At 37.6% G+C, this 14,996-nt stretch overlaps 1 protein-coding gene across 1 annotated transcript in view; it reads left to right on the plus strand.

Annotated features, from left to right (window-relative positions):
- RBM43 (RNA binding motif protein 43) overlaps nt 1–10,301 on the plus strand; it is a 42,586-nt gene extending 32,285 nt beyond the window's left edge. The window contains exon 5 of the mRNA XM_063646040.1: nt 9,383–10,301. Coding sequence (XP_063502110.1) covers nt 9,383–9,529 — 147 coding nt within the window. The 3' untranslated portion in view covers nt 9,530–10,301. The remainder of the gene's footprint in view (nt 1–9,382) is intronic.
- The last annotated feature ends 4,695 nt before the right edge of the window (nt 10,302–14,996 follow it).

A 14,996-nucleotide genomic window follows, 5' to 3' on the forward strand; every position in this document is an offset into this window, starting at 1 on the left:
GGGCCCATCTGGATAATCCAGAATAATCTCCACATCTCAAAATCCTTAACATAATCACATATGCAGTCTCTCTTGCTGTGTAAGTTATAACATATTCACAGGTTCTAGAGATTAGGATGTAGATTTCTTTGGTGGGCTATTTTTCAATTTACCATATACCCATGAATATTGTGCCTCACAACTAAATTGGCTCCTGCTAGACATCTTCAATGGCTTCCTACTTCTTCCCAAATTCATATTTATTTTAGTGTTTTTAAGTCCTTGTATATTTGGAGTCCCTTCTTTCTAATTTCAGCCCTCACTTCTTCCTTGCATTTAACCTCTGTTGTGATAGGCTAGTCTTTGTATATTTAGTCAAACTTCTGTGCCCTTGTTTGTGTCAGCTCTCTCACTGGGAATGTCTTTTCTTTGATCCATAAAAATCCTACTCATTATTTAAGGTTCATGCTGAAATCTTGCCTCTTAACCGAGACTTCTCGTGGTAACTCTGCCCTCTTTGGTTTCTTTTTTCATGATCTTCTAAGGCATTTGTGGTTTTTGTACAAAACTTATTATATATATGTTTATATATACAATATTGGTTTTTTACTATTACTTCACTTGTGTTTTACTTGCCTCCTCATTTTATTTATAAACTCTTTGAAAGCAGAAAAAAAGTCATATGTATTTTGCATATTAAATCACCCTTAGCATGGCTTTAAGCTTATTGTAATGCCAAATAAAATATCTGCTGCCTCATTGGGAGCTCTTTTGGTAGGTCCATGGTTTTCAGAGACTTTCACTTAGAATATGGGAAAATAGAGCCCAGACTTGCCATCTACTGAAGAAACAAAAGGGGATTCTTTATGTATCCATTCTGTAATCCACTGTAAAGCTATTCTTCTTCATTTGCATTTTAAGATCTATGATTTATAATTTTTATAACCAAACTTTTTCAACATTGTGATAAAAGCTAACTGGCACCCAGTGCATCCATTATCCCAAGTGACCTCCCTTTGTGGTCTAGTGCCTGGTTTGGTCCTGTGTCCTTGTGGTTTATAGAGGACTCTGTTGCCTCTCCTGAGCTCAGTTGGGTTCCAGGGATGAATAGCCATCATGGAAGTTTCCTGCTAGGCTTAGTTCACTTCACTCCTGCTGTGGGTAGGTTTTTTGGGGAAGCCTAGTTTATTCAAGGCCCAGTCATGATCTTCTGTTTCCATGGCAATACTCATCATCATTGTCAGCATCAGATTCAACATTGCTATTATTTATTGAACGCTTTTTCTCTATCAAACATTGTGCTGAGTATTTTACATGTAACATCTCATTTAATCATTTCATTAAACTTGAGGATAATTCAGGGAGTAGGTTTGGGTTAAGTAAAGGGATATAAAGATGTTCAATTCTGTGTTCAATGATTCTTCTTGAGATGTTACAGCATAGCTCAGTAACAATAGACATTCTTCTGGACAGTTTTCATTTTGGCCCAATGCCTGACAGGTAGCTACTACATGTTTCATCACGGTATGGGGGGCAGTGAGTCAATTGTTTCTTGAATTTTAGAACACTCAGCTATCTTGCCATTCAAACAATTGACTCTATCCAGTAAGTTCCAGTGTTTTCTAGAGGGTGCTGAATATTCTTATCTTTTTAAAATTTAGGTGTGGGTCTCTTTCTTATTGGGGTTGGGGCCAAATGGAAGGAGAGATTTGGTTGCTTAAGCCATTGAAGTCTGATTACAAATTGAATGTGACAAGTAAGACTGCCAGTCTAGAAGTTATAACCAAAAGCAGCCCTCCCAGTTTTTCCTAATGCTATATATGTTTTTTTGTGTATATTTTTCTGTGCTCAGTATTTATGGTGATCAGAAAAACAAGTCATATTATCTGACACATCATACATCAAGATATTTGCAAACATGCTAACCATTTCAACAGAAGTTTAGAATTTTATGTACAATATGGTATCTTTTTGTAGTTCTGGGCTCAGCTATGGAAATCTGTTCCATTCTTGTAGTTTTGTGAAACTGAAATTTTGACTCTTTCTAGACTATGGCAGACTGTATGTGAATGACAAAGTAAATCCTCTCATTTTGTAATTTTGGACTTAAATTTTTGGTCTCATATTTAAAGTCTCTTCCATGGTCTATGTAAGTGAGTGGATAAATGAAAGGGCATATTCATTGGTATCTTCCACAGGGGCCTCTCTGGCCAGTCTTTAGGATGACCAGGTACTTATAATGAGGCCCTATGTATGAAGAGCTTTTCACGCAAGGTGATTTTTGAAGGGCTTGAACAGACAGACAAGGTCTTTCTCAAACTTACAAGAATAAACTATGTGGCTTTTTTGTCTGTTTGCTTGCTAGTAATTGTTGGTGCATATTCGTATAATTTTGTCTAAGACTTGTTTTCATTATAATATGCCACCAGGAAGGAAATTGTGGGGTAGTGGAAGATGCCCCCACCTACTTCTGATTGTGAATCTATCAAGGAGGCTTTCAACGTTTACCAAAAACCCCCCGATAATTGCTAAATAGACAGTTTGGCTTAGGTCAGTTTGTAATACTGAACCTGGCAGAAAGGTATTATTATTATTGCTTTCGTTTTATGTATGTATCTAATACACTTAAATGAATATGCTAAAGCTCATAAAATTAAGTGACTGGTCAGTGACAGAGTTAGGCTGTCAGAGGTATTTGTATTTGCTTTTTATCTTTATGCTAAACAATTGAGTTATGTTTATATTCACCTTGGATAATTGGCAATTATATGAAGAATACAACCTGCCATATAGAGTAGGGCAAGAAAATTTTAAAAGACTTAATAGTACCGAAACAAAAATGGCTTCTCTTTTGGAGTAGCAGCATTTAGAAGTATGGCACATATTTTGCACATTAAGTAGGCCTATTTTGTCTCTTATTCCTGTTGCTATGGAAGAGAAGATACGCAGGAAGGAACTTATTGATTTCCTCTAAGGCAAATGCACTAGTAGAATTTTGCCTGAAAGGGATTCTATTGCCCAAATCTCACAAGGTGAGAAGCCGTTATTGACCCAATATCATGAAGACATAAGAGGAGCTGGCTTGTGTAGATAATGTAGTTACTGACATAGAAATTGATTCCCGCACACACACACACACACCTCACATACACAGACATCTTTATATTCTATAAAGCTATTTTGATTCACTTCAATCAATTCATTTTTCTCTATGTTGATGTCTCAAATTATGGACTATTTTACATATTATTTTAGCCAGAAATAGCTGTCTTCAAAGAATATAAATATTGACTATAATAAAATGCCAGTATGTAGCTTCTACATTTGTATTAATTTTGATAGATATTAAATGGTAATTAATTTCCACCAATGCAATTTACATTGGGGTATCACTTTCAGTAAAATTTATAAAACACTTCACATAGCAAAATAAAACATTTGTCTCTTAAGGGTAACTACTGATGTCTGATTTATACTCTGTGAACAAAATATTAGCCATCTGCATCACTATAGATTATGGAAGATTAGAGTAATAAAAAACTACGTTTCAGAAAAAGTGCAGAAATGCAAAATGCTCATCTTAAATTTTTCTTACTAGCTGGTAAACTCATCTCAGGTAGGGAACATCTTTAATCACCATGAAATAAATAAATAAATCTCTGCTGTTACTCATCTTGCAGCACAATACATAGAGCTGCCCATGTGACAAGCAGCCTTATTGCCATCCAATGCATATATTATTTATACTGCTTAACTTTGTGATTTCTAATTTGTGGTTCATGTTTGAAACCATAGTTTATTTTCTCTGTTCAAAGATTCCTAATATATATGAGGTATTTTTTTAAGCTATTAATCAACTTAGTATCTTATGCTTCAGTTTCTGCTGTTTTTTAAGAGTGATAGTTTGTATTTTGGATGTGCTCCCCAGCTTCTTCTTAAACACATTTGATGACACTATCACTCAGCTTACTTTTTATATCTAGGTGATTTCAAATATAACTGCATATTTGATAAGTATTTGATTGGGTCTTTTGTGCTTGACATAGTAATAAAAAAACTAGGTGGAAATTTAATTATTTATATAAAGTAGAAAATGAGGAATAGGAACCGATATACAAAAACAAAGCAAGTGATAATCTTCAACTCTGTTGTGGAACTGTGCAAAACTAACTCGAAATTTAGCAGAAATGTAAAGTTCTATCCTTGGGTTCAAACAGCAACTTGCATAGGTAAAGGTTGGGGGTTATGTAACTTTTTTTTTTTTTGAGACAGAGTCTCGCTCTTGCCCAGGCTGGAGTGCAGTGGCGTGATCTCGGCTCACTGCAAGCTCCGCCTCCCGGGTTCACGCCGTTCTCCTGCCTCAGCCTCCTGAGTAGCTGGGACTACAGGCGCCCGCCACCATGCCCGGCTAATTTTTTTTTTTTTTGTATTTTTTAGTAGAGACGGGGTTTCACCATGTTAGCCAGGATGGTCTCGATCTCCTGACTTTGTGATCTGCCCGCCTCGGCCTCCCAAAGTGCTGGGATTACAGGTGTGAGCCACTGTGCCCGGCCGGGGTGATATGTAACTCAAATAAAGTAGATATTATGGTTGTCTAACATTCATTGGACACTTCTTCTCTTGTGTAGCTGCTATATGGTTTAGGTGAGCCCCAGAAGTGGGACCTAAGCCAATGGGGTAATAGAGGTTCTATGTCATCTGCCCCAACGATTGGTTCAGGTGACCCAGGCTTTAGCCAATCATTGCTTGTGTTTCTCCAACTGCAGGGATTGCTTCTGAGGTGGTCCAAATATCAAGTAGCTCAACACTTTTGATCAATGATTGTGTAACTTCTCTGTCTCCAAGAGGAAACAAGAGTGCGTATGGCCCCATATTGCTGCTGCAAATGATCTTGCCTCCGTGAGAAAAGTTAACTGGAGGACAAAGCCAGCACGTAATGGGAAAATTACAGAGAAATAGGGTGAGGCAGCAATTGAACTATATCAGTTCACATTATTTCTGGACTTTTCAGTTACTTGAAGCAAGCTTCCGTTGTAGATTTAGTTAGTTTGAATTGGATTTTTCTGTTTTATTAAAAATTATGTATTTACTTTTGTTAAAAAACTTAAAATAATATAAGTATCGTATCTGGAAAAAATACCTAGAGAGGATTTCTGGGATTAGAAAATAGTAAATTGAGCTAACGAGGTTACCCATCTGCTACAAAAACTTTAATATACTGGAAAAAATACTTTAAAACAACCAGAAATAAGGAGAGACTGAAAGCCTCAAGTATAAGTTTTTAGGGGAATGGCATCACCATCTGGAGCTCTATATTTGATCCAGACATGAATCCTAATGGTCAGAGGTTGGGGTTTTAACCTCCATATAAAGGCAAGAGATGGAGGCAAAGTGGAGTCTGCTGGAACCAAGACTTCTACAAAGCTTAAGATGCAGGAAGTCTTCCCTTTCCATAACAGAATGGATACTAGAATTGTACCAACTAGCTGAGATAAATCACAAGAATGTTTTCTTTTGCCTAAATGGGAAAAAAAAAAATCCCTATTAGAAAATAAACCCCCTGACTGGATGTGGTGGTGCGTGCCTGTAATTCCAGCATTTGGGAGGCTGAGGAGGGTGGATTGCTTGAGGCTGATGGATTGCTTGAGGCCAGGAGTTCGAGACCAACCTGGCCAATATGTACCATCTCTACTAAAAATACAAAAATTAGCTGGGTGTGGTGGTGCACACCTGTAATCCCAGCTACTCAGGAGACAGAGGCACAAGAATTGCTTGAACCTGGGAGGCATAGGTTGCAGTGAGCCAAGATCATACCAACGGTACTCCAGCCTGGGCAATAGAGTGAGATTCTGTCTCACAAAAAGAAAAAAAGAAAACCCCTGTGTGGATGTGAAATCTGAATGTGCACTATTCACCTAGTGTAAGAACCACTTATCCAAAAAAGTAAAAATAAAAGCTGACTTCAGCTAAGTGAAATTTCCAGTGTGTTTTACAGAAATAATGTGAACACAAGTTTACACAAACACAAATGACACATGATATATTTCACTAAAAATGCAAATAAGCTCAGAAGGAAGGAGTGAGATTTAAGGTGCAAGGAAAACAAATAAATTGTAAACCTGGTTAAATCTAGATAAACTGATGATCAAAGAACTCCACAATAAAAAAAGATTGATTTTTTGAGGGGATGTAGATGGTGGTACTTAAAAAATAGGGTGAAACTAAAATACTGAAAAATGATAAATGGAAGATGGGAGGGAATGATTGAAATTAAAGTGTCCTAATTTTTTTTAAATCATTCAGGAATATTATAGAAATATTGAATAACTTCAGATATTTGGCTAAGTATGCATGTTAAAAATTTAAAGTTAATGCTAAAAGAATAGAAATTGAAATACAGGCCAGGTGCCGTGGCTCACACCTGTAATCCCAGCACTTTGGGAGGCTGAGGCAGGCAAATCACCTGAGGTCAGGAGTTCAACACCAGCCTGGGCAACATGGAGAGACCCCACCTCTACTAAAAATACAAAAATTAGCTGGGCATGGTGGCACGCACCTGTAATCCCAGCTACTCAAGAGTCTGAGGCACGAGAATAGCTTGAACCCGAGAGGCGGAGGTTGCAGTGAGCTGAGATGGCCGCCACTGCCCCCCAGTCTGGGCCACAGAGTGAGACACTATCTCAAAGAAAAAATAAATTGAAATACAATATGACTATGTGTGGATTTATGTCATTGTGTAAATTTAAAAAAATTGATGTATAATATAGTAGTACACTAATCTTATGTGTGTTCAATCAAATTAAAAAAAATACCTGTTGTGTTAGTCAGGGTTCTCTAGAAGGACAGAACTAATAGGATATATGTATTTAAATATATATACATAAACTCCCCTTCATATATAATGACTTACATGATCACAAGGTAAGGTCCCACGATAGGCCATCTGCAAACTGAGGAGAAAAGAAGCCAGTAGTGGCTCAGTCCGAGTCCCAAAACCTCGAAAGTAGGGAAGCCAACAGTGTAGCCTTCAGTCTATGGCTGAAGGCCTGAGAGCCCCTAAACCACAGGTGTAAGTCCAAGAGTTTGAAAGCTGAAGAACTTGGAGTCTGATGTTCGAGGGCAGGGAGTATCCAGCACGGGAGAAAGATGAAGGCCAGAAAACTCAGCAAGTCAGCTTCTTCCACCTTCTTCTGCCTGCTTTTCCTAGCCACACTGGCAGCCGATTGGATGGTGCCCACTCACACTGTGGGTGGGTCTTCCTGAGGGTGGGTCTTTCTCTCCCAGTCCACTGACTCAAATGTTAATCTCTTCTGGCAACACCCAGAAAGACCCAGATACACACAGAAACAATACTTGGCATCCTTCAATCCAATCAAGTTGACACAATATTAACCATCACACCTGTTTACCACTAGAATAAGATATGGGACATCACCATCACCCCAGAAGCCTCTCTTGCAATCATTGTCCTATAGGTAATCATTATTCAAGTTTCCAACTTCATAGATCAGTTTTACAAGTTTTTGAACTTCAAAAAGTGGAATCATATATACACACACACACACACACACACATATATATATATATACACATATATATATGTATACACCATGGAATACTACTCAGCCATAAAAAAGGAATGAAATAATGGCATTCACAGCAACCTGGGTGGAGTTGGAGACCATTATTGTAAGTGAAGTAACTCAGGAATGGAAAACCAAATATCATGTGTTCTCACTTATAAGTAGGAGCTAAGCTATGAAGACACGAAGGCATAAGAATGATACAATGGACTTTGGGGATGCCAGGGGAAGGGGAGCAGGGTGGCAAGAGATAAAAGACTACACACTGGCTACAGTGTACACTGCTCAGGTGATGAGTGCACCAAAATCTCAGTAATGACTGCTAAAGAACTTATCCACGTATGGCCAGGCATGGTGGCTCACGCCTGTAATCCCAGCACTTTGGGAGGCCGAGGCGGGCAGATCACCTGAGGTCGGGTGTTCGAGACCGGCCTGACCAAAATGCAGAAACCCCATCTCTACTAAAAAAAAAAAAAAAAAAAAAAAAAAAAAAAAAAAAAAAATTAGCTGGGGGTGGTGGCGCATGTCTGTAATCCCAGCTACTGGGGAGGCTGAGGCAGGATAATTGCTTGTACCCGGGAGGCTGAGGTTGCAGTGAGCCGAGATCGTGCCATTGCACTCCAGCCTGGGCAACAAGAGCAAAACTCCATCTCAAAGAACACAACAAAACTTATCCACGTAACCAAAAAGCAAAGCAAATAGTTTTGTTCCCCCAAACTATTGAAATAAAAAAAGTGGAATCATACACATATAATCCATTGTGTTTGTCTTCTTTCAACATTTTGTCTGTCAGAATTATTCATGTTGTTTGTAGCTGTAGTTTATTGTTTTTCAAACTGAGTAGTGTTCCATTGTAAGAATATATCATAATTTATTTATATAGTCTATTGTTCATGGATATTTGAGTTATGTTCTATATTTGCTATTATGAATAAAGCTGCTATGAGCATGCTTGTACATGACTTTTGGTGCACATATACACTCATTTCTTGTGGATATATCCTATGAGAGGAACTATTGGGCCATAGGGAAGGGGTGTGTTTAGCTTTATTAAATACTGTCAATAGTTTTCCAAATTGATTATACAAATTTACGCTCTCATCAGCAGCATATGAGAGTACCAGTTATTCACATCCTCACCAACACTTAATACTGCCAGGTTTTGTTTTTTTTTTTTTCTGAGACAGGGTCTTGTTTTGTCACCCAGATTGGAGTGCAGTGGTGCAAACATGGCTCACTGCATCCTTGACCTCCTGGGCTCAAGCAATTTTCCTGCCTCGGCCTTCTGTGTAACTGGAACCACAGGTATGTGCCACCACACCCAGCTAATTTTTTATTTTTTTTTGTAGAGACAGGGTCTCACTTTGTTCCCCAGGCTGGTCTTGAACTCCTGCACTCAAGTGATCCTTCTGTCTTGGCCTCCCAAAGTGCTGGGATTACAGGTGTGAGCCACCTCACCTGGCCTATAAATTATATTTTTTAAAAAGTTTATTGCTGATAAAGATATGCCACCTCACCTGACCTATAAATGATATTTTTGAAAAGTTTATTGCTCATAAAGATATACAATTGATTTTTAAATATTGATCTTGCATCTTGTGACTTTGCTAAATTCTCTTGTTATTTCTGTTTACGGAATACATATTTTTGGATATTCCGTGTAATAGATGTATTTGTAATTATTCTGTTTGGGATATTGTTACATTTCTCCAATCTAAGGAGACACATCTTTTACCAGTTCTGGAAATTTTCCTGCCATTGTTTTAGTTGAATATAGCTCCTCCATTTTCCTTATTTTTGAATTTCTCTCTTTCATCTAGACACATCATTGTAAAATTGCACATTGCCAAAGACAAAGAGAAAAATCCACAAAGCAACCTGAAAAAAAAAAAGATTACTTACAAAGAACAATGGGTAGATTGACAACACATTTCACATCAGCAGAAATAGAGGCCAAAAGACAGTGAAACAATATATTTGAAGTGCTGAGCTACCTACCAAGAATTCTATTTGAAGCTAAACTTTCATTCAAGAGAGAGGGTGAAATAAAGACATTTTCAGAGAAAGATTCAAATAATTTAATTCTCCCGTAACTTCGCTAAGAACTATGAAGCGGCTCATGTTACTAAGAAGCGAGAATGGAGAACAAAACAATATTGTGTGGGGGAAAGGGGAGCCGTAACTACTGATGCTGGAGAGATTTAAACAAGTGCAAGAGATTATCATGAACAACTTTCCACCAACGGATTTTAAGCCTTATGTTAAAGGAATAATTTTCTTAAAAAAAGTTTTCAAATTGGATTAAAGAAGAAACAGCATACTGGAACAGACCAGGATTCATTAACAACAATGAATGAAGTAAAATCATCTCATGTGAAAAAGCCCAGACGATTTAAGGGTGAATTCCAACAACTGGCAAGAAACAGATTAACTATATAGTTGTCGCTCAGTATCTGCAGGCGATTAGTTCCAGGACCCTCAAGGATACCAAAATCCACAGATGCTGAAGTCTCTTTCGTAAAATGGCGTAGTATTTGCATATAACCTATGCACATCCTCCTGTATACTTTAAATCATCTCTACGTTACTGATATTAGCTAATGCAATGTAAATGCTATGCAAACAGTTGTTATACTGCATTGTTTAAAAATTTGTGATATTTTTATTGCCAAATTATTTTTCAAATATTTTCTCTTAGAAGTTGCTTGAATCTGTGGATGCATAATCCCTGGATATGGAGGGCTGACTGGATACAGATTACTGTAATAAATAAAAAGGAATTTTTCTATTCCCAAACTCATTTTATGATACCTATATAATTTTGGTAAAAAACCAAAATGTACAAGAACTATATAAAAAATTATGAGCTGGGCATGGTGGCTCATGCCTGTAAGCCCAGCACTTTGCGGGGCTAAGGTGGGAGGATTGCTTGAGCTCAGGACTTCGAGATTAGCCCGGGTAACATAGACCTCGTCTCTACTAAAAATAATAAAAAATATCTAGCTAGGTGTGGTAATGTGCGTCTGTAGTCCCAGCTACTTGGGGGGCTGAGGAGAGAGGATCACTTGAGCCCAGGAGATCTAGTCTGCAGTGAGCCATGATGGTGCCACTGCACTCCAGCCTGAATGATAGAGAGAGACCTGTCTCAGAAAAAAAAAAAAAAATTATGAACACATATACTAAATAAAATATCAGCAAATAAAATTTGCAACTGCTTATCACGATCAAATAGATCATATCTAGGTTGATTTTACTTCAAGAATAAAAGACATTAACTTTACACAAAATGTAAATGTAACTGCAAACCAGGAACTCTTCCTTGAGCTGAAAAAGCGTATCTGTCAAACCCACAGCAAGGATCATACTTAGTGGTGATACATTTGAAAATAAAACAGACTGCACTCTGCTCAGCAGACATGTTGTCTTTTGAGGTTTTATTTAGAATGACTGGGGAATGTTCTCTTTTGTTTCCCATAGAACTCTGTATTTGAAAACTTTTATATTGAATGATAAAATGCAGTTCATGTCAGAAAAGCTGTGATCTACAAATAGTTTATTATGTGTCAACCAGTTCATTCAAGCACTTCCAGATATCAGTGCTAGATGTTTGGTTTTGACATTTTGACAAAGACAGACTGCTTATATTTTAGAGCATTCCATCTTAAACTCTCCCTAAATCTGGTTATATATACATTTCATACAATATCTTACCCATATGTAAATAAAACATAAAGTCATTGGAAAAATTCATGACACAGACATTGCCATTAATTTATGTAATATGACAACAATGAGTGCTATATAAACATTATACTGAGACTCTTGCAAGTGTATGCTATAACAACAACAACAAAAAGACAGGTATAAGGGCTAGAAAGCAAGAAACAAAATGGTTGTGATCCATAGATGATATGCTTGTCTATGTAGACAATCCAAGAGAATTGGAACTAAGAAGAAAATTCAATCAGTTACTAGATACAATATAATTACAAAACAGTCAATGACCTTTTATTCAGAGACAAAATGCAATTAGAAAAGGTAATTAGAATAGAAATCTTGTATATAATGGCAGAAAAATTATAAGGAACCCAGGAATAAATTTAATATAAGATATGCAAGACCTTACTTCTAAAATTATACAACTTGATTGAAAAGTATGAAGGAAAATCTAAGTAAATGAGAAGACTCTCAGTTTATGAATGAGGTTGCCCAGTGCCATATGGCAACTGTTCCTAAACTAATTTATAAACAATGGAATTCAAAAGATACTAACAGTAGAATTTTTTTCCCATAAAACTTGGGATCCTGAGCCAAGGAAATTTTGAAGAACAAGCACAGTTGTCCTGCTACCAGATATCAAGAGTTAGTTATTTTAAATATGCTATTAAATATCGAATCAAAATAGGTACTATTAGTATAGAGATAAACCTTTGGGAAAAAAGTCCAGAATCATATCCATATCAATATGAAAACTTGGTGTATTTATTCACTCAATGCCTATTAAGCACTCTGTTTTTTTGCTAGCAGGGGCTTATTCAAGCTGTCTTCCAGGTTCTTTTGACAGGATACCAGCAGTCATTGATAGCTTATTACCTGGTATTACAAATTTTCCTGATTCATCTGTACATTTCTTGCTTTTAACATTGGAATTATTTATTTCCTCAAGAAATCTTGATTTCCCTTATGGGAAATACCTTACCCATATGTAAATAAAACATAAAGTTTTATTTATCCAGCCTGAATGACAGAGAGAGAGACCTGTCTCAGAAAAAAAAATTATGAACACATACACTAAATAAAATATCAGCAAATAAAATTTGCAACTGCTTATCATAATCAAACAGATCATGTCTAGGTTGATGTTACAAGACACAGTCTATGTGTTAGGAGTGCTCATTGCTACTGGGTTGGTCATTGTTTCTAGGACTTTTCAGTTGACAGAGCTAAAAATTAAACATATATATTCATATACATACACACATATACATATATTACATTTAAATATATATAAAAGTGTATATATATAAAATGCATAGTTCAGTGTATACATACATATTTAAAGATGAAAACCCCATGAGTTCATAGGAATGCAAGATTTTTACTTACATTCTCATCTATTAAATCTGTGTCTTCTTCAGCACTGGAAATCATGGTTGTTAAGGGTGTTGTTACAGTGGGTAGCTAGTCTGGTATAAGCAAGCAGGAGAGGGCTCCCCTCCCACACCCTGAGTGTCAGGTGACCATCTGGTGATGGTCAGGCTGTTGTTCACTGTCTAAATAACAATTGGTCATAGCTGGTGCCGGGGAAAAGCAGTCTTCCAATAGGTAGGAAACACCTGAAACTGGTGATCAGCAGCTTCCCAATAAGATGTCAGGAGTTGGGCAAGTGGGTTCAAGCATGAGCATGCAGACAGTCTACCCCAAGAGAAGAATCGGGGGAGAAGTAACACAAGACCCCGGAACTATGCCAGTGTATAAAACCTCAAGTCGAAAGGTCAAACTGCGCACTTGATCTCTCAAGCTGCCCACTTGGCCGTCTTCCAAGTGTATTTTATTTCCTTTCATTCCTGTTCTAAAGCTTTTTAATACACTTTCACTCTTGCTGTAAAACTTGCCTCAGTCTCTCCTTCTGCCTTATGTCCCTCAGGTGAATTCTTTGTTCTGAGAAGCCAAGAATTGAGGTTGTTGCAGCCCCGTACGGATACTTTCCACTGATAACAACATGAAGGATGAGAAAATTAGAATATTCTAGCATTACTAATTTGTTTTATTTTCTGTTATACACAGAATCATCTCAGAATACTAATACTAATACAACCACTGCCAATATGATCACAGAAAAGACTTAGTTTTGTTGTAACTATTGTCTGTGGCTTTTGGTTTTGCTGTATATTTGTTTTCTCTGTTTTCATGTGGGGATTTGGGGGGACTCAAATCTATGCTACTGTTCCTATAGCAGCATGTGTTCCAAATCCCCTTTTGAAAAGTTCTGAAACTTTCTCCCCTGGATAATTAAACATATACAAAGAGTAGTCCAATGGGCCGATGACTGTTTAATTTAGTCTAGGATGTGCTTTGTAGTTCACTACTAAAGGCCATTGTAGTGAACTAAAAGAACATTGTAGTGTACTCAAGTCCACATGGTGGTCTCTCCTGGTTCATCCTACTGGGGATTCTAGAATAAGGTCAGTCAAGCTGCAATAGCAGTCAGAGAGTGTCTCTGGGGCTGTGATCAGTAGAGGGCCCCAGGCACCGCTTGTAGAGGCTTAATCTAGCTAATAATCTCTTTTTTGAGACGCAGTTTCACTCGTTGCGTGGGCTGGAGTGCAATGGCACGATCTCAGCTCACTGCAACCTCTGCCTCCCAGGTTCAGGTGATTCTCCTGCCTCAGCCTCCCGAATAGCTGGGATTACAGGCGTGCACCACCATACCCGGCTAATTTTTGTATTTTTATTAGAGGTGGGGTTTCACCATGTTGGCCAGGCTGGTCTCGAACTCCTGACCTCCAGTTTTCCACCTGCCTTGGCCTCCCAAAGTGCTGGGATTACAGGTATGAGCCACTGCACCCGGCTCAATAATCTTAAGCAACTCTTCAAAACTACCAACATAAATAAACAATCTAAGTCAAAACAGTGTGATTGCTATCAAAATGCAGATTAAGAACAGTGCCCTACTGCCTCTTTTCAATCAGATTGCTTCTCTATACCCCTTCTATGTAGATATTCTGGAGCTGGCACTTGTGATAGTGAACATGTACTGTTTTGGTTGCCCATCACCCATTTCCCTTACTTTGGCACACACACTAATTGCCTTTTGAAGAATTAACTCTCCCTCTGGAAATTTTCGTTTTGGGATTGTCTACCCCCTAAGCAGGCAAGTGACTCCAGCTTGGTTAATCAGATGCTCCTGGAACTTCCAGTCTTGATTAGAGCAATGCAGAAAGGGTATGAGATGCTAGGAGATTATCCGTTCCAGTGATAGTAGGTGTGGAGAATGTTGATTAATTCCACTTGCTTTGGAGCTACCCCGATTCTTAACCTTTTTTCGACTTGTTTCTCTGGTATTGCTATCAATTTTGTATGTCCCCTGATATCTACCTAATACATTCGTGTTCTGTTTAAAGTTGTTTGTTACTTGTGACCAAACAACTGTCACTGATTTAGTGGTGATCTCTGGAGTACATAAGAAATCTTGACTGTTTTAATTGCAATACCTCTTCTAGCAGTTCTGATCCTCCTTACCCTGCTCTATTTAAAAAACACACACTTTGTAACTTACTTATTATGCTTATTGTCTATCTCTTTCACTAAAACATAAGCTCTATGAATACAAGGATTCTTGATTTAAATGTGTTTCTTTGACTCGTGTATCCCAAATACCTATGACAATTAGTGGAACATAGTAGGTACTCAAGAAATATTTGTAAATTTAAT

This window comes from Symphalangus syndactylus, chromosome 9, assembly GCF_028878055.3.
Source record: "Symphalangus syndactylus isolate Jambi chromosome 9, NHGRI_mSymSyn1-v2.1_pri, whole genome shotgun sequence".
Lineage (NCBI taxonomy): Eukaryota > Metazoa > Chordata > Mammalia > Primates > Hylobatidae > Symphalangus > Symphalangus syndactylus.